Source organism: Lonchura striata, chromosome 1 (assembly GCF_050655825.1).
Source record: "Lonchura striata isolate lonStrDom1 chromosome 1, ASM5065582v1, whole genome shotgun sequence".
NCBI classification, from domain to species: Eukaryota; Metazoa; Chordata; class Aves; order Passeriformes; family Estrildidae; genus Lonchura; species Lonchura striata.
This window is the reverse complement of record NC_140703.1, coordinates 69,261,138-69,289,074: the sequence shown is the minus strand read 5'-3', so window position 1 is coordinate 69,289,074 and position 27,937 is coordinate 69,261,138. Positions and strand designations below refer to the sequence as shown.

At 35.5% G+C, this 27,937-nt stretch overlaps 1 protein-coding gene across 16 annotated transcripts in view; it reads left to right on the top strand.

The window, feature by feature from the left end:
- Positions 1–27,937, top strand: part of FRY (FRY microtubule binding protein) — a 221,956-nt gene that overhangs the window by 110,193 nt on the left and 83,826 nt on the right. For all 16 annotated transcript variants that reach the window (XM_085579499.1, XM_085579492.1, XM_085579463.1 and 13 more), the window contains 14 exons: positions 6,584–6,723; positions 7,200–7,290; positions 7,675–7,754; positions 7,870–7,950; positions 9,517–9,685; positions 12,053–12,145; positions 12,241–12,339; positions 14,801–14,902; positions 18,093–18,196; positions 18,652–18,760; positions 19,699–19,785; positions 21,542–21,713; positions 22,783–22,915; positions 27,094–27,201. In XM_085579499.1, the coding sequence (XP_085435625.1) occupies positions 6,584–6,723; positions 7,200–7,290; positions 7,675–7,754; positions 7,870–7,950; positions 9,517–9,685; positions 12,053–12,145; positions 12,241–12,339; positions 14,801–14,902; positions 18,093–18,196; positions 18,652–18,760; positions 19,699–19,785; positions 21,542–21,713; positions 22,783–22,915; positions 27,094–27,201 (1,568 nt within the window). The remainder of the gene's footprint in view (positions 1–6,583; positions 6,724–7,199; positions 7,291–7,674; positions 7,755–7,869; positions 7,951–9,516; positions 9,686–12,052; positions 12,146–12,240; positions 12,340–14,800; positions 14,903–18,092; positions 18,197–18,651; positions 18,761–19,698; positions 19,786–21,541; positions 21,714–22,782; positions 22,916–27,093; positions 27,202–27,937) is intronic.

Here is a 27,937-nt window from a genome sequence, read left to right as displayed (position 1 = left end):
CAGAATTGGAAAACTGATACTTTTCCTTGTAATTGTTAAATAGATAGAAAATTGCAAAATTAAGTCAAGTTCATTTAATGAGAACAGCAAAAGCTTCCTAGAGTGAAACAACTGTGTGTTTACTGCTGTAGTAATTGACTCTGAATGCAGGGAGAAGAAAAACAGATGCAGACCAAACACCAAGGTAAATTTTCCTATATATGACATTCATATATCTTTCTATCCACTTATCTGAAGTCCTACCTATGTAGAGTTGTTAGAAAAGTACAGTGGTGAGATTGATTTAGATGTCTTGTCAGAAAACCTGCTTTCAGGTGCTTGAAATTTTTAAAACAAAATCTTTAAGCTGAAATTTTCAGAATTTGTCAGCCTCAGGCCAAGTTGCTGGCAATGTTTCCCTTTTCAGCTTTCACATTGTTTTCTACTTAAACAGCATTATAATTTTGAGGTGTTCTGGTGCTTGTGGGATTGATATAGGCCTGTGATCACCAGATGGGACCTGAACCTGGCTTATGAGCCCATTTTCAAGAACATGGTTCATACTTACTAAAATTATTTTAATTCCACTACATCCTTACAATCATAAGGATTTAATTGTATTACAGGGTTTTAATTGTGTTCAGTTAGATTGCATTCAAAATTTTGTAGTGTATAATACAGATTATACTGAGCTAGAGTAGAGACAGGAAGACAGAGCAAAAAGTCTTTCTTTACCTGGCATGTTTCACTCACTAGATTATGTGAGTATAAAACTGTTACGTCATATTAAAACTGTTTTTCAAATGATGTGTCAGTATTATAAAGTTGTCATGAAAGTACGGATAATAAAATGGAAGTGTGGTCTGCCTGGGAAGTTCTGAAGATCATGATATGACATGGTACTACAACCAAGTAAGAAGGCATGTGCTTTCCAGTGAAACCATTCAAGTTTTATTTCTGAAGTTAACTCAAGTATTTAAAGTGTTTATGGGATGAGAGAAGACCAGGTTAGTAATCCCTTACTTCCCTTTTCCAGTTAGGGTGCAGAAAGCTTTGGTGTTTATTTCTGAAACCCATAGAGTCATCTAGCAAAACCAAAAAATGCCAGCCATGACCTTCCTGATATTTTTACTACAGAAATGAAGGGAGGAAAGAGGGACAATCCCTATGAACAAACTTCTTCAAGGAGTGTAGAATAATTTTTACTTTCAGTTTTAGGGCATTTAAGTGACAGATATTCAAAGGAATCTAATTTTCTTTCTTTTGACATGATCAAAATTATTCAGTTAAAGTGAAATTGATAAGTAATGCTGAAATGAGTAGGTCACTAGTTACTTTAAAATGTCCAAGCTCAATCTTCTAATGGTAAATTAAAAAACAACAAAAATATGGCATGACCTGATTTAAAACTTGCTTTTTTGCAAGTCAGCTTCAGAGGTAGAACAAAAAAAGCCCAAAAAGTAATTTAACAAGGAGCAGAATGGCACTTTGGCTACCCAAAGTTATCAGCATCAAGTTTAACACTGAAACCCCCAAACCATATGAAAGCATTGCTTACTACCCCTGAAGAGTTCTGTCTCTGGCTCTCTGAGAACCAGCATTTTTTTCCTGCCCCTTCTTAGACACCATTTTAGCAGCGTTGGTGGTGATGGTGGTGATGGATCCAACGTCTGGAAAGCTGACTGAGCCAGGACTGTTTCTCTCCACATAGGTGTAGTCAGTGTCTCCTGTTAGGCAGACAGCATGTCTGGCTGCCAATTGCATCACCCTCCTTGAACAAATAATAGTATCTTGAGCAATGTATGAAGTGATGATACTTATCCCAACTTGCTGAATGTCTCATCATTGGCTAACAAGCTGCATTCCTTATACTATGTTTTCCTTTTTAGGTGTGCATGTGTATAAAGAAAATATATACAGGAAATTGTGTAGGTTTTTTCATATGGTTTTAAATATTTTCATAGTATATTTAAAATCATGTTTTGAAAGTCCTTGGTTAGACAACTCCATTGCCTATTGGCAAAGTGCATTACAGCTCCAGCATTAGCATGCCCTGTGTCGCCAGCTAAAGAAATGTTATTAAACATTGTACTAGTGAACTATGACTTAAACTTCCTATTACAGGAAACCATAAAGTTGCAGTACATGAAAAGATCAAAAGCTAGCACAAACGCATAATTCTCCAAGAGGGTGATCCTCACCTAAGGAAACATTTTTATTACTCTTTTCTCAGCCTCTGCTAATGTATCATTTGTTCTTACCACGGTGTATAAATGTTCCATGAACTGACAACACTGGAGGCAGAAGGGCACTGTGTAATCTTGGACTGAGCTACAGACTGCTTTCCATATAAAAACACAAAATGAATGTAATGTTTTGGCCATGGAAATGAAAATTTAACAGGAGGGCTTAGTTTTCATATGAAGCTATCTGTCCAAGGAGCCTGTTGCAGAAGTTTCAGCATAAACTGCACAAAAGCTTATTCTTGTTATAGTTTTTACTGCTCTCTTCTTAGAAGTGCACTGTGCTGGAGACTACAGATTGGAAAGCAAAAACATTTAATCTTTTATATACTTTTAGGAGGGGAAAACAAAAACAAAAACAAAACAAAAAAAAACAACAGCCAAGGTAAAGAAAGGAAACTAAAATAAATAATAACAATAATGAAAAAGTGGAAAATGCAATAAATAAATAAGGTACTAAGCAGCATACTATGATAAAGTGTCCTGTTTCATAACAGCCTAAACATGATTAATGATGTGCTGATAATGATTCTTATCCAATATTATTTTTAGATGTAGTTAGTGAATACTGCTATCATTGTCATTGCAGCAACACTGCAAAACACAAAAAGTGTTTTCCCTTTCCCTGAGTTTTACACTTAGTCCTTCTTCACCAGAAAAAGGCACAGGGTAGAGAAATTATAAGAAATGGTAGTCATGGGGTCATAAAATAACCTTTGGCTCCTGGTCAGAGGCTTGAGTTCAAGCAGTATTTAAAGAAGTACATCTGAAGTCAAAATTAAAGATAATACCTTCAGAACTGAACTTACTGTCCACTAAAAATAAGTGGGTTTTCATGTAAACTGTTATGCTGCTAGTAAAATAGGTATAAACCTTGGTAGTATATAAACATACTAGCTGAAAATTATGGTACTAAAACTTCCTGCTTTCTTTTTTTGCCTCACAAAGTGAAGGCCATTAATGAAAACTAGTGAGTTCAACTTGAATAGTTATCAGTTTTAACCATTTCCAGGGAGATTTAACTTCATGGCACGGTCCAAAAAAAAAGCTTAGAGCAAAGATGTGAATGAAAGGAGATCTCAATCACAAATGCATTCAGCAGCATTGATAGAAAGTGTAAAACCTTACTTGTGCTTGTCCATTATTTAGAATCTGCACAAAAATTTGAAGATAAAATATGTAAACACTCTGCAAAAAATAGAGTCACAAGACATAAACCAAGGCTGCAAAAATGAAGTACTGCAGTTCTGCTTTATTAAAATGACAGTAAAATGCCCATTCAACATATATATTGATATATGTGGTATAGAAAAGAATGCCAGGCCAAAAAATTAATGATACTGTTGGAAATTGGGTGCAGTTTTGAATATATTTGGTGTTAAAGCACATGTAAATTCATTGGTGAAATAAAAAAGGTAATCTTATCAATTTGCTGTTAGTGGAAACATTTCTTATATTTGAATTCTGATAATACATCACAACTTTTATGAAAGCATATAAATTGTAGTGAGCTGTCTTCTGAGCAGAATTTCATTAAATTTACTCTAGTATTTTACTCCAAAATAAATATTAAACATTTACATAACATATATTTAATCCTCTGTGAAGACAGGTTTTAAACAGCTCCCTACTTGTGCAGCTTTCTTATCCTTAAGCTATACAGTAGGTAGTTCATTTATGATGGAAGAATATGATCATTTCTCCAACAAGGACATATTTGTACATCTGTGCACTCCCTTTCAGGAGCAGCACAGAGCTAGAATTCATCTCACTCCTGGACTTACTTCCAGTAAATGAAAGGGTTGAGTAACCGGCATGCTGGCTAGACTTCCCTCCCTTCCTGTTCCCTGAGAGCCAGGTCTTTTCCCAGTCCACCCTTCCTTCCTGTCTTAAAAGTGCAATGACAGAAAGATTAAAAAAAAAAAAAAAAGAAAAAATATAAAAAGCTATATTGACCTTTTATCCCAAATGAGAACAGGCACTGTGAATTCAGCAGAGAAAGTATGGCATGAGAACATTTAACAGGCATCACTTTGACTTTTTCTGGTGAAATTGTTTAGGTGGGATTTAGAGAACAGCTGTGTATATATGTAAGTTAACATGAAGGAAGACCTGATTGAAACAACTTCTCATTTATAGTTAGCTACTGTGATTTCTGAAAAGATATTTAGGTTTATTTGAGGACAGACTTTTTAGTAGGGCCCATGAACATAGGACAAAGGCTAAGGGTTTTAAACTAAAAGAGGGCAATTTTTTACTAACTAGAAGGAAGATATTTTTTACTTTGAGACTGGAGTAGGTTGTCCAGAGAAGCTGTAGTTGCCCCATTCCTGGATATGTTCAAAGCCAGGTTGGTTGAGCCTTAGATCATCCTGGTCTAAAGGAAGGTGTCCCTGCCAATGTTAGGGAGGTTGGAACTCAATGACCTTTAGGGTCCCTTCCAACCCAAACAATTCTCTTATTTTATGATTTTATGATTCTTTTCTGGTCTTCCCTAGGAAACCCATTTTCATTGTATTTCATCATTAACAAGCAGAGTTGTGCTAACTTCATAAAAAGTTTTTGTAAAACAGTAGAGAAGTGAGTTGGTCGTGTGTAGTTTACCCTGACACCAGGTGACTGATTCTTTCTGAAGCCTTAACAGTAGAAGGCTTTGGTATAATTGAGCCTGAAGTCCTATAGTAATACTTTATGAAAGGCCTTCTGTCACTAGTGCAAGCAGTTGCTTTATGGTATCTTCCACAAAAACTTGTTTCATATTTCAGGTAATAAAATCTATTGCAAAGACTAGATTGAAAGTTTTCCAAAAATATTATTTTAATGGAAACTTTTAATTTAGCAGGGGCAGTTGTTATATCTTTCTAATGTAGCATGTTTAATTTTAGGCCATAATACCTGAATAATTAATCCTCAAAGTGTCTCATTAACTTTAGTCCACAAAGTCACTGTGAATTAGTTAAATCCTGAGGCTGAAAAACCACAAAAGGGGTTCAGAGTTGCTCATCTAGACTAAGTGTCATGCACAAAAGTTCTCAGTTAAGGCTATAGTAATATTTGGGAATGCTTGCTCTGCCAGTTTTGCTCTTGTCTTAGTCACAGCATTCACACAAGTTTGGTGTTACATGTGACATTAAACTGTATTGTTTTTCCACAAGCATTGAAACGTGCTGGTTTGAGTTTAAGCAGGTGGATAAACCTGACAGTTAATTACATAATCAGTGTACTTAGCATGTAGTGCACACTTCAGCTCTTCACTCCTGATACTCAGCACTTCGCAGGATCGAGCCCTGCATGATCTTGAGGTGGTCAAAAATCTCCAGATCACTAATTTCTTCCCTATTTTAAATACTTGTTTTTTATTTTCTTAGAATATGCACAAATGCTGTAGCTGTGAACGTTCAGTTGCAATACATGTTGCATTATCCTCTTGTATAATAAGGGATTTTATTTTTCCACCCTACTTTTTGATCTTTTCATGTTTTGTAGCTTTATAGTTTCCTGTAATAGAATGTTTAAGTCATGTTTCATTCCAACATGCTCAGTAACATTTCTGTAATTGGTGACACAGTTAATACTGAGTGAGCAGTAATCTTCTTGTCCAGTATGCCTCTAGAGCTGTTTAATTGGCAACCTTTAAGGAATAATTCTGAACTATATTTTGTTTATTTGTGTCCACAAAGACACAAGAATCTCTAAACATGTTCCTATATATAAAAGAGAAGTTTCCAGGTTTTTGTCTAAGTTTGCAGGTGTGTGAGTGCCTAAGAATAAGATACATGCATTTGCCTGGTCAGTTAAATAAAATTATTGCAGAACTTGTGGTGTTTCTCAATGTATTTGGAGTTTCAGGAGGGGCATCCAGCAGTCAGATATAACCCCTGGAGGCAGTACCTCACTACAATCTTCTTTTCTTACAATCACTTTGAACTCAAATCAACATTGTGTAGCAAATCAAAATAACCTGCTTGAAGAACTAGATGATTTTCTGGTATGTTGAAAGATGTTATACACAATTTTAATGCATTTTAATATCATAAATATAAAGATTATCAACATACACTCCAGTTTTGCATTTCTGTTTATGCTTTATAGAATAATTTAGGTTGTAAAAGACTTTTGATATCATCAAGTTCAACCACAAACCCAACAATGTCAAGTGTAAACACTAAACCATGTTCATACGTGCCATGTCCACATATCTTTTAAAGACAGGAAATCGAGAATATTAAGTCACTACTTGCACCAGAGTTCTCAAAAAATGAATGAAAAAAAGAAAGAACCTTTGAATTAGTACTCTTTTTAAGGAGGAGAGAAAACTTGAACAGCATTTCATTTGTTGATTCATTGTGTTTTCCCGATAGGTTATAAGCTCAATGAGCTCACTTTCAGAATATTGTCTACCCTCTATCTTGCGCACTTTGTTTGATTGGTATAAAAGGCAAAACGGCATAGAAGATGAATCTCATGAGTACAGACCAAGAACAAGCACTAAATCCAAAAGGTATGATTTTGAATATGTGTAATTAATAAATTCTAAGGTTAAGTGTGTTACATTTCACCCATCAGCTTTTGTGAGGTAACAGTTGCTTGAAAGTTGTGTCATTTTTCAGCTTGTTCCTGGAACTCTTCTCTTGGCTTCTTGATGGACGGAATAATCAATTTGTTAGACTACAGAATCCACAAGTTTTCTTGGTTTTCTTTTTTTTTTTTAATTATTGTTGTGGATCTTTAACTGGAAATAAAAGAAGGAGGAAATGGATAGGTAATATTTAAGCATTTGAAAGAACATCACAGTAACAAGTTAGATTTGGTCTACTTATCTCAGATTTTAAGAGCATAACTTTCTGCAGTGCTGGACTGGAGTTTAAAAGCTAGAACGCAATTCCCTGTTACCTGTATTTGCGTAATTGAAGAAGGCATATAATGTGAATTATGACACTTCTCCAAAATATTGTGTTTCTTGGTTTGATTTTGCAGTGATGAACAACAGAGGGACTATTTAATGGAGAGAAGAGATCTGGCTATTGATTTTATTTTTTCTTTAGTATTAATAGAAGTTTTGAAACAGGTAAGAGTTCTCAAATTATCCATTAACTAATAAATGATAGAAATTACTAATGCAAGTGAATTTTGGGATTCTTCTTTCTGTTTGCATCTTTAAAATTATAATAAAAAAATGAAATAGATCCTGCATGCTTCTTCATTGCTATCTTTCTTGCACCTGTATGATACATAGCATTCTGTGCTCATACAGGCCTTACTTTGGCAAGTCTTTAGAATGAAAGTATTTATCTTCAGAAGTAAATAAACATAGAATGGCTGGCTTATTATAGCTATATTGTTAGCTACATGCTATTTTAACTGGTACATTTCTGAATGGATGATATCCATGAGTAATATTAGCACTAGTGTAATATATGTGTACTTGTTATATTTTATTTTGTATTTTCAGATTCCACTTCATCCTGTAATAGACAGTTTGGTAAATGATGTTATTAACTTGGCTTTCAAGCACTTTAAGTACAAAGAAGGGTAAGACTCTTTTTCATGCAAAAAAGTCTATGAAAAAGATACTTTCGTATTTTTGTAATAGTGCTTTAAACAGTATGTTTTTCTCAGTTGAGAATTCTTTCTTGTGTCTTGCTAGGTACCTTGGTCCTAACACTGGGAATATGCACATTGTTGCAGATTTGTATGCAGAAGTAATAGGTGTTCTAGCTCAAGCAAAGTAAGAAAAATTCAATATATTATTTCCTTATAAATATGACAGTCTACTTGCTTAGCATGTGAATATTGTGATTTTCTAATTACTTTAAGAATTCTGTAGGAATAAGTCATTTCAGTTCATTGGTTTTCTGTTTATCCAGATGTTCTAGAACATAGGCCTCTAGGGAATCACAGGCTTTCTGCATCTAGTCCAGTGATACTGAATAAATTCAACTCAACTACAGCAGCGTTATTTTCTCTATCTCAGCAATGACGTCTGTAGAAAGCCCAAAGGGCTGAAGAGAGCTATTTTAGCTAGTTTTTTTTGTAGATGCTATTTTTTCTTTAGCAGGGCAAACCTACAAATGGCTATCCTCCTGCACAGCAGCAATGTTAAGGCTCTCTGCAGCTATTTCAGCTCACAACTTAATGCATCTGCTTCTGAACCCTTCATCCTTCTTAGAACAGATGACATCAAACATTTTGTGGGTCAGATCTTAAATTTTGAAACTGAAAACAGTCAAACTCAGGATCTCATGTACCCAATATATCATCTCATTGTACACTTAAACCACAGACTAAGCAGAGGATGAATTTTACTGCCTTGATATAATGGTATTTGTCTCCTAACACTTTGTTGTTGCTGAGGGTGAGTCTCAACTCTACAAAACCAGTCAGTTTGGTTTGATGTGGCTAAGAGTTTGAGATTCTGGAAATCATATAAATTCAGCTAAGGTCTTACCTGCACCTCTGAATTGGCTGGGTCAAATACAAAAGGAGAAATTGCATCTGGATCCAGAGCTTGACACTGACTGTCAAAGTTCTGAAGGGCCTTGCTAAGATGTTTCTGTAACTGAAGAGCTTCTTCCTGCTTGTCTATTTATTTGAGTTCACTTGGGTTGTCTATCAAAGGGGATAACAAAAGGTTGTTAACATTCTTGTGGTTGTTACACCCTCCACAACAATTACAATCTTCCCATTTTGTCTCAAAAAGGACAGGAGGTCCTGTTGGATGCTCTTTCTATATATCATTTTTGTGGACAACATGTCTCCAAAGACACCTTCAATAGATTTGTGGGGGAAACCAAAAATGATCACTGAGTCCTCTACCCTAAGTAATTGTAGTTGTTAATGCTTAACTGTTACTGCAATGGCTATTAGGAAAAAAACATGAAGGTACAAATTGCTTATATGAATATTTTCAGGGTTATAGTATAAATATTTTCTTTTGAAAAATATTACATGTACTTGCAAGATAGCCATCTTCCATGATGGATTTTTGAAAAACATGTGAAGGGGTTATTTAAATAACATTGTTAGTTCTTACGTAAAAGAGATGCATGGTAATAAAATAATTTGAAACATGTAGTTATCTAAGGGACTAAGATCAGGCTGTATGCTTCCTTTTCTCAGTTATTATAAGTGAAAGAAAGCTAAACAAAAAAAATCTATTCAAATACTGAGTGAAATGGTATTTTTATACAACCTAAGTTTTATCTTCTTTAGGTTTTTCCCAATTTATATACCTTACAATACATTTCAAATATTGATTTTGAACTTTTTGAAACTAACCAATGTGAATTCATAGATTTCCTGCTGTAAAGAAGAAATTTATGGCAGAGCTAAAAGAGTTGCGGCATAAAGAACAAAGCCCGTATGTAGTTCAAAGCATTATCAGTCTTATAATGGGAATGAAATTCTTTCGCATTAAGATGTATCCTGTGGAGGACTTTGAAGCTTCTCTTCAGTTTATGCAGGTAAAATTCTCAAGTATATATTCTCAAGCTGTGGTTTCCAAGACCTTTCTGAATGGGGTAGCCTTTATTTTCCATGTACTATTCTAGGAGATTTCACTTATGTCATTTCCACATAAATCTACATGCAGCTACTTTCTGCTTGTTCTGAACCCCTCAGTGCTTTGGTCTCTGGAGTGTGTCAGCCCATACCAACTTTTCCTCAGTCATATACCTCTAGTTCCTAGAGGTCACCCTCCAGCTAGAAGAAGTTTTGTTCTGTAGACCCCAGCCCTTCCAACCCACTATCCCACACCTGTCCTTTGCCCTGTGTCCATGCCTAGCTGTGTCTCCCTAGCTGCTCACTGCCTCCAGAGTGATCTTCCAATTCTCACACAGTTGCCAGAAAAGAGAGAAACTTCTAATAGAGGAAAAGACTGAGGAAGAAACAGAGAATTGCAGCAAAAGCTGGATAGAATTTCCTTTGGACATGTCTCCTTCTACCACACCTTCACCCTGCTTGCTGTAGAGTGCATTCTGTACCCTCCTGGTTTAAAAGTCACTAGTACAGAACATAGTTTGACCGTTTGACCACAATGAGTGCTTTAAATAAACAGATTCCATCATTTTGTACAAGGCAAGTAATTATTTCATGTTTCAGAGTTCTTGCTGGTAATGTACAATTGGTTTTGTACCCACCAGCAGGTTTGTTTAGCTTAATCTTTCTAGTCCCCTTTTTTTTTCTTGGGATCACCCACATGGTTACATGGTTTGGAGCCACTCATCCATAAATATATGTTTTATATAAACCTCCATGTAAAGTTTAGTGTATCAATGGTGTAAATGGAGAAAAAAAAATCAATGTTAGATGCCACAAGTAAGGATTTGGCATTGGAATACAAATATACAGGCATAAAGACACACTGAGCTTTTTCTTTTGAATCCTGAACAGGAAGCACATTCTATTTCAGCTTTGCAATATATTCTAAACCATATTTAATTGTGTATTTAAGACATATTTAACAACACAGAAACAGGTAATTTTTTCCTACCTTACTCTTAATTATGTAGACACACACTAGTATGTGTCAACTTAGTTTAAGTTATCAAGAGCTGACAAAATACCAAAGTAATGTGTGTTCAGTGCACTTGACTTGATGAGTGAATGGGGTTGTGGCTCAGCTTTATCCAGTGTTCACTACAATTAAAATCTGTGGTAAAAATCTTATACAGTAAAACTGAAATTTGGATCTCTTCCTTCCCCTGCTACAATATCTCAGTACTAAATGAATTCTTATATTTACTGCTCTGCATCATAAGATGCACTTGTGCACATAGGAAAACCTCATTTACTCAGTTTGGTGAAGTACATTTCAACTCTTTGGGCAGTTTGTCTGTTTGAGTATCTCTGTGCAGTGTTTCATCTAAAACCTTTGTCACACAGTGCTGCTGTAGGAGAGAGAGATGCTTTCAAAGGGTGAGCTGCTTTCAGGAGTGAGCTCCAGAAGAGCCTGTCTTCCCCCAAGGAGTGCAGAAGCACCTCAGGAAGACTGGCTGGAGTGACTTAAACCATGTGTTGTATAATCCTGTTAGCACACAGGGAAAAAATATACATGATCTGAGGTGTAAACTGCTCTGCATGATTGTGAAGGAAAAATGGTCAGTGGGGACCTTCCTCATACAGTCAGGGGCTGTTTGGGCCTTGAACCCAGAGAAAAAGTAACTGTGGCAATAGGATTTGTCATCCTCAGAGAAGCTGTACACACACGTGGGTGGATGCTTATCTCCCCTCCCTCACTTCCTGAGCAGCACAGCTGTCTGGAGAGTAGTTCGCTGCATGTCTGGGACAAAGTCTGTTTTAATTTTTTTCTTAATCCCCAGATGCAGGCTGGAAATTGTCCTCACATAGCACAATTCCATATTGACCCTCCATATGCAATGAATCCTAGCAATGAAATTCATCCAAAAATATTTACAATAACATTGTTCATTGCCCTGTGTGTCTTACAGAGAATTACATTCCTTTTCTAGCCTCTCAAAGCATTGTGTAAAGCAGTACATATTGACTATTAATTTTGCTCCTGAAGATACACACAGGGCATGAGGTCAGCCCCTCAGTCCAACTCCATTTCCAGTCCAAAACACCACCAGGCACAGCTGGAGTCAGTGGAGACTTTCTGGATTAGAGTTACAGCTCCTTGATCTTGACTTAGGTCCTGCTTTCTGCTTGCTGCAAAATGCAAATTTAGAAGTTAAGAGGCAGATATGTTCAGTGGGATTTACAGGATAAAAATAGTCACTGACACATGATTCACATTCAGCAAACGTTCAGAGGTCTTTATTTAAGCTGATACACAATTTATGTTTCTTGTATTTTTTTTTTTAATTTAGGAATGTGCACATTATTTCCTTGAAGTTAAAGACAAAGATATCAAGCATGCACTGGCAGGACTGTTTGTTGAAATTCTTGTCCCCGTAGCTGCTGTGAGTTTATTTTTTATGTTGTTTGCATAATTTTTTAAAATTAGATAATGCAGCTTGTGAAATAGTTTTTTTGCTAACATGAACTTTTATTTCAGGCTGTTAAAAATGAAGTGAATGTCCCCTGTCTGAGGAACTTTGTCGAAAGCCTGTATGATACAACGCTTGAACTTTCATCACGAAAGAAACATTCATTGGTTAGTAACCCTAAGAAGCAGAGGTTAAAGTTTACTGTCACAAATATTTCTGAGCAAGACTCTTGGGACATTGCAAAATGTTTTGTTTGCATTTGGCTATAACCAATACATTTCTATTTGCAGGGAAGATTATTGTGTTTGCAGAAAGTAACTGTACTTATTTTACTAATAATATAATCTAAATTAGTCTGAATCAAATATGTTGTCTACTTCTGGTTCTGTGATTATTAAATGGTTCATTCTTCTCATAGTTATTATGTGTAAACATTAGGAGAAGAGGAGAAAGAATGGAGTTCACTTCTTGTCAAGCGAGAACAAATGAGGCTTGTGGGAACAACTCTTTCACGGGGCTTAAATAATACATTGTAGGAAGGAAAAAATTTATAACACATGCCCTTTGAAATCCATAACTTGGCTACTGTGTAGCTCCCTAATGCGTTTATTTTCATGTGAGATGAACAGTGGCACTGCAGTATATTTTTGGAATCATGAGTTGATCTGAATTAAATGAGGATCTGAGTCAGTTTGATGCTGGCTGCCTTAAGCAGTCTGTCTCTCCAACTGGGTCAGCGCCTGTCAGCAGTGTGGCATTAGCTAATCCATTTTGAAGTCTTGGACCTTTTAAGTAAAGAAAGTTTGTCATTCGTCCTCCCTCATTCTAGGGGAAAGTCAAAAAGACTTCCCTGTTTCCAGTTCTTTCAGCAAATGCTGGTCCTTGGCGCTAGTGAAACTGCTGGGAGGACTGCAGGAGTGTGCTGGAGCTCTCTGCCTGTTACAAAATTCCCAGGGGACAGTCAGAGCATCCCCTGGGGTGCAGTCCTGATCCAGTTTGAATTAGCGGGAGGCTTGAGATGGATTTCTGATTTCACTCTGCTTGCATTTGTGTGGCAAACTATTGAGTTTCTGTTGAGTTAATAAAACCTTGTTGGAACTGCAGCAGGGTAGAGATTTTCTGTACAGTTTTTACATTAAATAGAACTTCCCAAACTGTGGCCATACTTGCCAAAGTCAATACTAGATTCTTGAGAAAGGATTGCACAGCTGGGCCTTTGCATTTGATTGCTTGTCTACACATACCACACTGGAGGCTACATAGTTAAAAGTGACAAAATAAAATAGATTTTTGTGAGGGTGTGATTAGAAATACAAACATTGTGAGGAGGAGGAGGGGGAAGGCAAACAGTTGACAAAAATAGCTGCAGTGCATATTTCCAGACTTCCAGGAAGAAAGCACACTCCTTAAAGTTTGAACAGGAACAAGATCAGTGTTTGGTGAATCTATGCACTCACTGTACAGACAGGATGGGGGAAGTCATCTTGTTTCATTTTCTATCTAAAAGTATCTCATATGAGCTAGTCATTAAGGTTCTCTTGGTAGAGAATGGAGAGAATTAGGAAATTCCAGGAGATGGTTTATCTTCCCTCCTAAGGATCTTCCTTAGGATGGGTTGTAACACTCTTGGAATGTTACTAAACTCTGTGATCCAATCAATTACTCAACTGTATTGTAAGAAAGTGTTCTGTGAGAAGACTTCAGTTATCCTGTCCCGTATATATTTTGGACGTGAAGATTATAAAAATAAAAATTAATGTACAGTTGCTCAAGAAATTAACCTAGATGTGGACAGTTTATGTTATGTGTTACTGGAACAGAAACTGAGATTTATAATGCATTTATATTTCAAGCTGTGGCTGAAGTTAGAATTCAGAGATAATTTTAAAAATAATTCATCTTAAAGTGAACTTACCTTATTTTGGACTAACACCTTTTAAGTCCTGACTGGATTTATTAACGTTACAACTGAAACTTTAGTCTTCTTGAAATAGCAGAGTCAGTTTCCAAATCATTAGGTGCATTTTAGCTTAATTTTTGGTATCATTTACAAGCATTAAAGTAAGTGTTGACAAAGAGACTGGGTTCCGGTATTTGAACTTCTATCTTCTATGTTCTGCTTTGCTTCTTTTTTTTTTTTTCTTTTTCACTTCACAAGCTGTAACTCCCAGCAGATCCAGGCATTCCTGTATTTTAACACAATTCTTTGACATGTCTGGCAGTAAATATTGTCACTGCAGATTTTGAGGCGTATCATCTGATTTAGAAGTTCCAACAATCTCTGTGGGTCCTGTTGTTATAATAATAAAGTTTAGATGTTTCCATGCTTTTATTTCTCAGAAAACTGACAGAACTTAACGAACTTAACCCTGAGTCTGAAAAATTGTGCCCTTACACTGCTATAAGTACACAAGTGGTTGGTTTTAGTTAATCTGTGAAACATATCAGTAACAGCTTTAGAGAAGGCTCCTTTTAAACAGCACTGTTTACTAATGTGTTTATGTTGGCTAACTTGTATTGCACAAAACGGAGGAGTTAGAACTTCAAGTATACAGTGGCTCTATTAAGTTAGTTTTGTGTTGTGTAGACATGCAAATAACACTGTATTGACATCCATTTCCTGTTTAGGCTTTGTACCCCTTGGTAACATGCCTGCTTTGTGTCAGTCAGAAGCAGTTCTTTTTAAACAGATGGCATATTTTCCTCAACAACTGCCTTTCCAATCTCAAGGTTAGTATCTCTTGGCTTTAATATTGTAATCAGAGTTTAATATTGTATTCAGAGTATGCACTGTTAATCTGTTGCATAGCCTTTTTAGGTAAATGTGCTGAGTTATTGCTATTGTCTGATTCCATACATAGCTTTATTCGTGACAGTACAAGTTCTTTAGCTGTGCAGGTTTTTCCAATAGCAAAAAAGTATTCCTGGGCTTAGTTTGAATTTCTGCTGTTCCTCTATCTCAAATCAAGACTGACTCAAACACCTGTGAAACAGAAAAAATTGCTGATGGAAGTTAATGGGTTGAGTGATATACCAAAAGTGAGCTAGTACTAACTTGCTTTTTTCACATAAGCATTGGAAACAAAGAACTTGTTACTACTTTTTCAAAATGGAACTACTTGTAGGACACTGATTCCATTGCTTGTTTCACTCGTGTTAAATGTTTACATTACAAAAACCCTAAACTTTTTCAAGTTCTTTCCTCCATGTAGCCTTCTTATTCCCTTGCCATATGTTAGATCTTTGAGGTTTAAGGTTTTTCCACTTCAATCTGTGATTCCCAGGCTGCACGTGGTGTTCAATGCACATGTGCTAGTTATCATTGCTGTTCCTCCACGTGCCTTTTACTTTTGCAATAACTAATGTCCCATGCCATGCTAAAACTGCATCCCTGTGAAAGGATGGTCCTGTGCTCACCTGAAAAGGGCAATATAAGAAACACAGTGAAGTGATTAGAGCAAATGAAGGTCCTCCCAACTGTGTCTCGATGAACCAGTGGTTAGGAGGCTTCTGCTAACAGCACACTTCAAACTTCACACAAACTTCACATTTCAGCCCTTTCTCAGCTCAAGTATCTGGCCTCCAAAAGCTGAGTTCTCATTATCAAAAAGTATATATTACATCCTTTTTTGCTGTTGTTTTCTGGCCATGCTTTCTCTCTGTCTTAAACAATTTTTGTTGACTCTTCCCATATGGATCTTGCTGTTAGAATAGCTCTTCAGAATGTTCAGTCTGCCTGAAGATTTCCCTCTGCCAGTACTTGAATACCTAACCTTCACTGAGGATGCATTAGAATCTTACTTCCAAATAGATTCAGAAAATAACCTTGTTGTCATTGAAACTAATATTATGGGGTTTTATGCAATTGTACAAGCTTCAGAAAATGCAAAGCCAAATGGGATTTTTTTTTTTTTTTTGACAATCAGGAGATCCTAACAAATTACTTGAAACTGTCAGAGAAAATATAAGAAAAGTTGGTCCTATCTTACTGATTGAAAATAAAATTGAATTTTGTCTTGCAACCTGTAATTCATTGATATATCCTTCAGTTTATAGGGCTCTCAGATTAATGTGGTGGCACTAATTCAGTCATTACTTTGGAGAGAAAGTAAGGTAGCTGAATATGTGGCCAAAGTAAGAAAGTGATTGGCCACTCCTTCCCAGTAAAGAGAAAGATGCCCCAACCATTGAAACAATCTTTTCACCGGACAGGCTGGCACCTCAAAACTGAAGCCAAACTCACACAGTGGAGGAAAAGCTGTGTACATCCGTTAGAGGGAGAGGTGTGCACATCAACACCATGAGCTTGGGCAGATCTTGCTCATGGACTTGCCCATAATGTCCCTGGATGTATCTTAGGCTTTTTATCATCTTCCTCTTAATCCTGTTTCTGCCATGCAGCTTACTGATCTGACAAAAAACTGGTCTACTATTTTTTGAAAAATCCAGTGATACTGGTCTCAGTATCGTTGGAGTTTTCTCCTCCCTCTTTTCTCCTCCCTCATTCTCAATGGCTGTCAGAGCTAAATACCTCATCACTGGAATATTTGGACACTTGCTAACAAATAGCTTCCTCCTCTGCTACACAGCCTCTTGTTATCTTAACTCGCTTAGCCATAGCCTGCTGTTTTCTTGAAAGCTTTGAAATAATAATAAATTTTGATAAACGGACTTCATCACCTGTTGCAGAACTAAAATTCCCTGGGTCTGAATTGTACAAGGACTGGTGTGACTATACCTGATGAAAAATTGATTGCAAGTAACCAGGTTCATAAACAAATTGATTGTAGTGAATTTCGTTATTTTAAAATCCTTCAGAGATTAATATGCCAAGTAACCTTTGGCATTCCTTTTACTAGTTATTCTAAACATGTTTGACAAGCATTGTATGCTTCTATAATAAACAAAAAAAAATCTATTCAGTTTTCTGTCCATGTAAAACTTTATTGCATAAAATGTGTTGTCAAGGAGTTGAATGGAAATTAGAGCCCAAAAACAGTGTTTCTGTTCCTAAGCTTGTGACAGATGCCACATTGAAAGTTGAAGTAGTCTCCCATATCACTGGCAAAATGTCTTCTGTCATTTTACAGGACCCAGGCCCATAGACATTCAGGAATTTCTGACAGCATCAGTTGCAGTTTCTTTGATCAAACCGCAGTCTTTGATCTGTGACTCAACATTTGTCTGCTGAAAATATCTCAGATTTTTGCCATGGAGGTTTGCCCTGTGGGCCAGGCAAACCTTATCTCAGGTCAAAGTGTACTGGACTCCTGCAAAGTTTAACTCAGCAGATGGCACAACATGTGGGAGACCATCTGATTGGACTGCACTCACTTGTTTTTCACTCAGACAGCCCTTACAACTGCCACAGAAACAGGAAACTGCATATGACTGAAGAGACCCAAAGACAATCCCGTACTAGTTTCTAAAAATAAACAGCAATCCAAACAGATAAAACCAATTCAGTCCAGCTGATTGCAGATGCCATTTAATTAGGATAGCCTAAGCATCCATGGATTTTTGTTGTTTCACTTTTGAGTATGTGTGGTACATTCCTTTATCTGTTCTTCATAACAGGCCTCCACCATAGGGCAACAACTTTTGAATTTATATAATCTACTGAATAGGAGTTTTTCTTTTCATAGTCAAATTGTGGGGATTTTCAAACAGAGATTTTAAATTGTAACATCTGTCTAATTTAACTAACTTGATACTTGGGTTTTTCAACTACTGAAGTAATATCAGAAGCAAGCCAGATGCATGAGCATCCTACAGCTATAGGAATAGAGCACTGAGAAATTGTGAGGCTCTACCTTTTTTTAGTTTCATTATCAAAATGCTGGACCTTGGCATCCATTAAATGTAGAACTTACTTGCTAATTTGTGCCTGAAGTTTTTATTATGTGATATGTTTCTCTAGAATAAGGACCCAAAAATGGCTCGAGTTGCACTGGAATCTCTGTACAGACTACTGTGGGTTTACATGATCAGAATTAAATGTGAAAGCAACACAGCTACCCAAAGGTAAAGTGTTTTATTTGTAATGAAAATCCATTGTAGAATGGATGTTGCCAGTGAAGAGGTTTTATAGTTCTCTTGAATTCCTTCAAACTGTACCTATTTCTGTTGCAAAATAAGAAACTCAGCTGTACCTAACAAAATATTTCCTCCTGTGGTGCTGTCAATTAATCTGTCACCTATGAAAATTGCTGAATAAAGTGTTTCTGCTTTTGGAAAAATTAGAACTCCTTGTTCAGTGTAAGTTAAGAGTTTTGTAGTGGCCATTGATTTGTTAATTTACTTGTAACATAGTAATGAAATAAAATAATTGCACTGAATTTGTAGCAAAGGATCAGAACAAGACACTCCATTACATTTTCATTTCAAAGGAAGTTTTTTCTGGTCTTTCTATGTGGAGTGTCATGCTAAATGAAGATCTGTGAGGTCCAAAATGACTAATGTTTGTTTTTCTTTTGCAGTCGACTTATTACTATTGTCACAACCCTTTTCCCCAAGGGGTCCCGTGGTGTTGTGCCAAGAGATATGCCTCTAAACATCTTCGTGAAGATAATACAGTTTATTGCACAGGTATGGGAGAGCAATGCATATATCTTTCCATATAATGAACAACTTATTTTCCCAATGACAAATTAACAAATAACTAAACTTTTAATGACTGGATTTTTTTGCTACCCTGTTGATATTATCTTTCATTCAGGGAATGATGAAATTATAGACTGAGCTGGGGCAAACTTCTTTTGAACAGCAGTTTTGATTAACCTCATTCCATTGAAAATAGATTAAAATGTATTCACTTAACTCACATGTAATTTTTGTCAGTTTTTAAAATTTCCAGCTAGTCAAAAAATGTATTTGTTGACACACTCTGACTGTCAATAAAGTTCAAAATATTAGGCCATATTTCATCCTGATACTGAACCATCCCTAGTGTATAGGACAATAAGTTGTCCTGCTTTCAAAGCAGGAAGTCAGATGTCAACCAAGTTCAGCATGGAGTTGACACATGTAGTTTTCATCAGTTCAAATGGGAACTGCTAAAATAGACTAACTTGCGGTGCCGGAAGTTTCATCTCTTTTACGACTTAAATTCAGAAAATTTTCCCATTGAGTAAAGCACTTAAGCACATACTTAAAGTGTCTGAATAGAAATGAAGCAAACAGATGCTTAAAATCTTCCCTTAACTGTGCCATCTGTGAACAAGCTCTTTTTATGTAAAATACTGTGTTAGTGGCATAATTACTGCAGTTTAAATGAAATAATTAAAAAGCTTTATTTCCAGAATGGATCATTTTCTATTTAAATGCTATACATTCTGGATTTTGTCAACATAAAGTATTGTTAAAAGTTTAGATCTGATAATATGTTCTACATAATTCTGAAAATCTGTTTTTCCATATGTTTAAATAAACCCTGATTAAACTGGTTTTCAGCATTCTATAGCCTTAATGAAAATAACTAACAGAAGTGAGCAGCTTACTGATTTGCAGTATTTTTGCTATTTTAGGAACGTTTAGATTTTGCAATGAAAGAAATTATCTTTGACTTCCTTTGTGTTGGAAAACCAGCAAAAGCTTTCAGTCTTAACCCTGAGGTATGATGTATATCTGTGCTTTTTTTTTCTTTTTTTTTTTTTTTTTAAAGTTAGTATGTATTGCATTTTTCTACATTTACTTCCTGGTTACATTCTAAGCATTCTTTCATCTTTGTCCCATTTTCAGGCAAAATCTTGAATCTGATTTATGTGTAAAATACATCTGAATTTCTAACTGTAAAATGTCATATTGTTTATGCCTTTCTGATGTGTTCTCAGTGAAAAATATCAAATGTGAACTATTGCAAATGTAAAAAAAACAAAAAGAAAAATATAAATAAAACTATTGTTGCAATATGTCCTTATCAGCACTATATCTGATGTTGTTACATGCAATGCCTTAAACTATTAAACTATTCTAATAAAACAATATTTTTTTCTGTAACAATGTCAGTGTTACTGAGTACATAATGCAAGAAAGCTTGAAAAAGAAAACACTCTAATAAAATTTTACTACTCTGACCAGCAAAGCTCCTCTGGTGGTGTTGTCATGAGTCAGCTTCCTAGAGAAAAAATCAGAAATTTGAAAAACATTAAAAAAAATCAAAATATAAATAAGATAATTAAAAACTCTCTTAAGAATATACAGTTTATTAAAATTTTGAAAATATTTTCCTTTAGAAATTAAGAAAAAATGCAAAATAATTTGTGATCCTCTTATAAAACATGTCTGTATTAATCTTGCAAAATTAAACAGTTGTATCTATTCACTAAGATGTTAAAATAGAGTGATTGCCTTGCACAAATTATATTTGCTAGAAAAATGTGGAAAAGTAGATTAAACTTTATACTGTCAAAAGCAGGAAAAATGAAAGGCAAGCTTTATTTTGAGCACAGCTTTCATCTTGCTATGGCAGAGTAAAAAAGGATGAAACAGAATTTTTGAGCAGGCAGTCCTCACCATGCTCTGGGTCAGGCACCTGCAGCATTGACTGAGAAAGGTTCTACAAAGGACATTTTGTGTTAGCCTAGCTAGAGGGGATGGACATAGTCCTTAGCTTCTTGTTGAATCAACATCTGAAATTTTACTGTCTCTCTGTAAAAAAGAATTTTATTGTTTTCTGTAAGTCTGAAAGTAAAGACATTATTGCATCACTTTTTTAGGTACATGGACTTAGCATTCTGGAAAAAAAAAATCCCCATAATCTGTGTAAATGCATCTTTGGGATCCTGTCAGTAAGACAGCCTCTTAGTTTTTGGAACACATTCCAGAGAAATTGAAAACATTCTAGTCTTTCAATCACTGCAATATAAAGCTTGCAAATTTTCCTCTGGAGCATTCCCAAAAGGCATTCAGATCACTTAGATTCAGCTTCTTGATATTTTTGTAGTTTTGGCACTGAGCATCATTCTAGACTTTTCTCTCAGTATGATTAACCCTGGGGCCTTTTCAAGACAGGTATTGGTCTTTTTTTTTTCACAACAGATATAGGTCATTTATGTTTAACTGAAGGTCCATTTAAGATGCATTGGTACACTACAGATCATATCCAGGTGTTTTATCCTGAAGATAAAAAGATAACATGCTAATGCAAATACTTAAAATTCTGAGAGGGGGAGAGCACTGCTCACAGTGGAGATAAGAATTCACTATTTATTTCATGGGCAGTGTGAAATATATGAGACTAGTTAATGTAGTGAAGATACAGAAAAAAATTGCCAGCAAGTACATTCTCAAAATTTCAGAGTGAATGAAGAATATTAATAGAATATGAGTATTTGATTACTGAACTCATCCATCTTCTAAACTTTACAGAGAATGAATATTGGCCTGAGAGCTTTCTTGGTAATTGCTGATAGCTTGCAGCAGAAAGATGGTGAACCGCCAATGCCAGTGACTGGAGCTGTCCTTCCCTCGGGAAACACTCTCAGAGTGAAGAAAACATATTTGAGCAAAACTCTTACTGAGGAGGAAGCTAAAATGATAGGTCAGTAAGAGGATGGACAATACAGAAACTTGTGTGAGAATGGATGTGAACATGTTTTCAGCATTTGAGCAGAATAGTTTATTATTGTTAAGTATTTGATTTATTTTTGTACTGTAAGCATTTAATTTTTTGTGCATTCTAGTGAAATGTGTGGTTCAGTTTGATAAATTCCACTTTTTATAGGTTGTTCTGAAAATTCCTCAGTCCTCCTACGAAATCTGTGTTTCATAGGTTATTCTGGAAAGTCCTTGCTCCACAAGAGGTAGCAACCCTGTATTCTGGGAGGGGTTAAAGACACATGTAGTCTTTAATCTTTCAGTGCTGATAGCTGTGTTTATTCATGGATATTCATCCTATTAGAAATACTGCCTGTGCTTGAAGATGTACCAGATTTGAAAACCATCAAAGATGCCATTGATAGCCTCATTTTAATTGCAATATCTTAAACTTTCAAACTGGGAAAAACTTTTAATTGTAAAATAATGTTGTACTTATGTGCCTAAGTTAACAGCACTGCTGTCTTGGGCTTCAATGTAGAGCAAGAATCCTGTGCTGTAGAAGAGTCTTCTCTATCATGCCCTGAAGGTACCTGGTTTTGTTGGCAAAAAAAATAGAATTTGGCTCTTCCCCTTCACACTTCCTTAAAGTTACATGAATGAAATGAAGTCTACACCAGTGGCAAAGATCTGTGTTGTACTGTGCTAGATCACTGTACTAATATCGAGAAAATAGGCAGTGTAAAACCCACTGCTGTTGAAGTATTTAAAGTAGTTGAACTATTTGAAGATAGTATTTGATAACAAATGTTTGCACTTTAAAATTCTTATATTAGCCATTTCATTGTGATTTTATGATGCGGTATTAAAGTCTCCATGTAGAATATGTAAGCATTCCTTTTGGAGTAGGCAACATATTCTGATTTTGGATCAGGATATCAGGAATATCCTGTCTCATGAGGAAAGCATTTTTCTTACTTCATGCACCACAGCATGAGTAAGCAACTTTCTTTTTCAGAATATATATGTATGTATAAATATCCCCAATTATACAAAAATGCATATTTTTACAGGTATGTCATTATATTATTCTCAAGTAAGGAAAGCTGTGGACAACATACTCAGACACCTTGACAAGGAAGTGGGTCGGTGCATGATGCTTACCAACATACAGATGCTTAACAAAGAACCTGAAGACATGATTACGTGAGTGCTAAAAAACACTAATTCCCATGAAACATGCAGATGTAATTTTAGAACTTTTTCTATATTTCTGTCTATCATGAGTCACCAGAGAAACAGCAAGAAGCAGGAACATTTAGCTTAATTAGTATATACTTTGAAAAAATGTTTCTGACAAGTTGATTGTGCTTCTTTGAATGCTGCAGTGTTTGGAACCAAAGATGCTCTTTATGTAGGTAAAATCATGTGTGAATCCTATGGTTGTTTAGATGGTAGAAGTAGAATGCTAAAGTAGAATACCTGGCAGCCTATCCTCAGAGCACTGTCTCAGGGTATATTTGCATCACTGAACTTCAAAATGAATGGAATGAATTCTGTAAATCCCTATTAATAATAATATTCAAAATTTCCCTTTGCTTTTCTTGCCTGTAATCAAAATCAAATCTTAATTAAAAACCCAAGTAATCTTGTGATACAGCTTGGATTGAAGCAGTATCCCACTGGAACAGAATCAAACCAGTGTCCTTCAAGCTGTGTTGAACAGCACCATTTTTCACTTTCATCCAGAATTATTAGTGAGGCAAGTTTCCTGGAGACATTTCTGGTGAGGTGAACATCAAGTAGAGGTTAGAGATGCATAGACATCATCTGATAGGTGCAGAGCACAGATTGTAGAGATTTCAGCTGTAAGGAGACCTTGACTACCTTTCTTGTTAGAGCAGTGGACATGGTCATTATTCTAGAAAAGAAACAACCCCTGGAAAAAAGTTTGAGATGTAATGAAAAGGACACTGGCCTCTTCGAGATTTTTTTATTTACTGCCCAAAAAAGTCGACTTGCTAGGAGTACTGTGAGTCACAGGACTGGCCAAATTGAACTACCTTGTACAACTGATAAAATCTTTATGTGTTTGTTCCTCTGCCCTTATTTGTTGCAGTGCCTCTAGGTGAGACTATAAGCTGTGTCACCAGCCTTGTCTTTATTTATGTTTGTAGCTAATATTATTACCCAATAATATTTCATATTTTTCTTGTAGTCCTACCCCATGTCCTGTTCAGTTCTCACACCCAGTTTTCATAACCATTTTGGGTATTCAGGCTTTTGTGGTAGGGAAAGCCAAGTTTGAAACTCACATTTTATTCCCAAGAGATAATTGCACAGTGAAACCTTGGGCACCAAGATTAGAAGTGTACTGAATCTTTGCTATAAATATCCTTTGGATGGTTTTTCAGCATCACCAAAATGTTGTTTATTTTTAGAGTCAGTGAACAAATAGACTCAAAAGAGCTTTAAATTTCAGGAAGTCTTAAGATTTGGTAGTAACTTTTGTCAGAAACATGAAGATTGGAATATTTAGGCAAGTAAGTTACTACCTTTTGTGTTGTATTTTATATTCAGATGAGCTCTAATTTAATATATACACTTGAAAGGCAAACCACATTATAACACATTTTTACTTGTTCTTTCAAGGGAAAAAATATCTGGGATGCTTAATTATCAGTTGATCTAAAATTATGTGAACTCACAAAAGACATCAGTAAGCTGTTACTATCAGGATCGAAAATGATCCTTTCAAAAACTGCATTGTGGATATGTGGAAAAGCCAACATTTTATTTTAATGTAATTGCTTCCTATTTTATCCAAAGAACTCTTCACGGAGTTAGATGCTTCATGGAAGTTACATATTTATTTTGAATACTTACGGGTTTTAAGTGGTAGATACCACACTACATTTGTGTACATTTTTAAGTTACTGATTTTGTCATAGTTGTGTAAAGTTTAAGTGTAAACTGTATAAAATTAATACCACAGTGGTATTTTTATTAACAAATAAAATAAGAATCTGAGGGAAGTAGCTAGGCACTGAGCAGACATAATATTTCAGATTCTGGAATTTTCTTTGGCAGTGTTAGACTTGCTAGATTCTAGACAATATTTAATTTCTGATCCTTTAAGCATTTATTGTTGAAGTAATAATTGCCAGTATGGAGAGTCTTATTACAATCCTGAGTAAGAATCATCCTTTGCATCCTGCACTGCATATGAATTTCAATACTGGCTATAATTACTTTCCAACATTTAGTTAGAATAGGGCATGCATTTTTCTAAAATACAAACCTGTCCTTGCAAATACTTCAAAGGCTCCCCTCGCCTCCCTCATGTGCTCAGATGATCTGGTGGCTCAGATGGTAAATTGGGAATTTGAGCCTGAGGTTTGGATCTTCTCCTGCTACTCGTCTGAGCAGCTGATAACCCACAGAACACCCACAGATTTTATATTTATAAATAATTACTCATTTGCCTTCAGAAGAGTTTCCTCTCAGACTATTATTTTACAAATCTCCATTTGAAATGCACAAACTTTGCCCTTGCTAGGGTCTGAGCATAAGGAAACTCTGCAAAGTTCATTTTCCATTTCAAGTTCCTAATGGCATTTTAATGTTTACAACTGTAAAAATATAGGATTTTGCACTAGTTATTAATCCAGCTACTAGTATTTGCTTTAGTGATAATAATTGAAAAGGATTTATACTATTCGGTTTATAACCGAATTCTCAGTGAGATGTTGTATTTTACTCCTTTTCCAGTCAGTTGCTGACACCTTTCAAGTTCTACCTGTTAGAATACAGATACAGTGACACAGAGGTAATTAATCATGAATACAGTTTCTCCTAACTGTACCATTAAGATAGTTAATTAAAAATATGTCAGCATTTTATTCATGTAATATATATCCAAGCTAATAAGTAGGATGTTAAGAGACAGTATGGTGTTCACTACAAAACTGCCTTTAATCTTTGAATTAAGTCAGTCTAATATCAGTTTATGCCTTTGCTTCATTGAACTGTACTCAGTGTTACTCACTGAAATAATGAGTACAGAAAATCTTTCAGGGTGCATTGCATCCAGGCTTTCTCTGTGACTGAACACAAAAGTAAGAAACCCAAATGCAATGTTCTCTGTTGGGTGGAGAGACAGAGTAATGTAACTGGGGCAATGGACCAGGGTGCAGGAAAACTAAGTTCATTTTTTGTTTTGTCACTTCATTTCAGTGTGGTGTTATGTAGCTTACAATGCTTCTTGGTGTGTCTTTTTTCCCCCCTCATTCTTTTCTAGTTCTGTTTGAAGCATATTAAAACAGGAACAACCTTTCTCTACATGTTTATAATGTGGTCTCTAAATAGGACCTTACTTTTTTGATGATTCCAAAGCATATTACAAGCTAATAATTAATAATATTGTGGGAAAGACTGCACAGTTTGAAATGCTGTTACGCTTTGGTAATTTCCTCTACACTCCATCATTAGATAATAGATGATTGGGATAAAAATGAGCAAATAAAAAAAATCCACCCTTTGGGATCTATCTGAAGGATTTATTTAATCTGCAGATTTACCAGAAATGTTGAAAACAACTCAGAAAACAACTGCATCTGTTTTGAAAATAATCAACTGCTGAAATTTCAGCTACTTTTAGAAGATTCATGGACTTCCAATGTAGTGTTTGGTTCATGCTGAACTTTGTGCTTAATGACTTTCGCAGGCTGTTAGGGAACAGTTGTGCCATTCCACAGATTAGAACACCCTTAGGGCTGCTAAAACATGTTCCAGCTGATAAGAGTTGGCAAAATGCTGTTATCTCTGGCAGTGATCAACAGAAACTCTCTGACCATACCTACCTCTAAATCTTTTTCAGTATTAAAATGTATCATGATGGTTTTCCATGGGCTTGTTCTCTGTTGGAGGCAAATCTCTGGATCTTCATTTGTGTTATTTGAACTTGTTAGGCATCTGCTATTTGCTTCATACAACTGGTGAAATATAGCTGCAATATGATGGAGCACCCCAAATCTTTCCTCACTGCCTCATCCAAAGCTTGCATCATATAAATGCTAATCTTGATGAAGGAACCCTCCTACATTATATCTCCATTTTATATATATATGCCAATTCCTCTCAGAGAGAAGCAAAAGAATTATTAATAACTGATTTTTCAAGTAATGTATAGATATGATGCATGAAAAATGTCAAAATCGAAACCATTTATTCAATGGAAAAATGTATTCATGTTTCCTTCTGACTTCATTATAATGTTTAGCTGTCCATCCTGATGCTCTTAGTAGGCTTCTGGCGCTTTAGAGGTGGATCATTTAATGCAGTTCCTTCTTAAGTTTAATCAAAATTCTGTTTTAATTTTTCAGTGGTGAAAGAAAACCAAAAATTGATCTGTTCAGAACATGTGTTGCTGCTATTCCTCGATTACTTCCTGATGGAATGTCAAAACTTGAGTTGATTGATTTACTGGCAAGGTAAGCTGTACAAGCATTGAATGACTGCTCCAGGGGAACAGTGTGAAAAGCTGAGCCACAGAATATATAACTGTTTCTTTTTATATATACTTTAAAAAAGTAAATTGCTCTTAATGGATTAGACAGAGATGTCTTAGCAGCTTTTTACAGTTTTTGTGTTTTTATTATGGTTCATAATGTTATTAAAAAGTTGGTATGTCCTCCAGAACTCTTTCCCATCAGTGTGCCAGTTATTTGATATTCACTATTATTCAGGAAAGTCACAACATATTACTGTTTTCTAACCATCACAGCATTCTGATTAACAGGAGAAAACATCTTTTTTGTGTAGTGGAAATATGTGGAGATACCTGTTAAGTTTTGATTTATGATTCCCACATGTCTCTTTGGTAAAACAGAATGTGCTAGATGTGGTATATTGCAAAAATCCTTTTACATTATTATTATTAACCATAAAATTTAAAAAATCAGTTTAAAAAAATGTTACATCCCTCCATTTAATTTTTCTGAGTAGACTTCACTGAACAAGGTAGTCTACAACATGACTGCTACACCTCTTAGGTTTCAAGATATCAAGTCAGTGACTTGTGGCAAATAATTATGATAAAAGGTGCTGGTCAGTACAAAAAAGTCTGTTATATTTCAATTCAAGTACCTAAGACCAAGGTTCCAGCTTGTGTTCTTCATGTAAGTGGATTATGGTATTAAATTGAACCAAGAGGGCTTTGCAGCATAT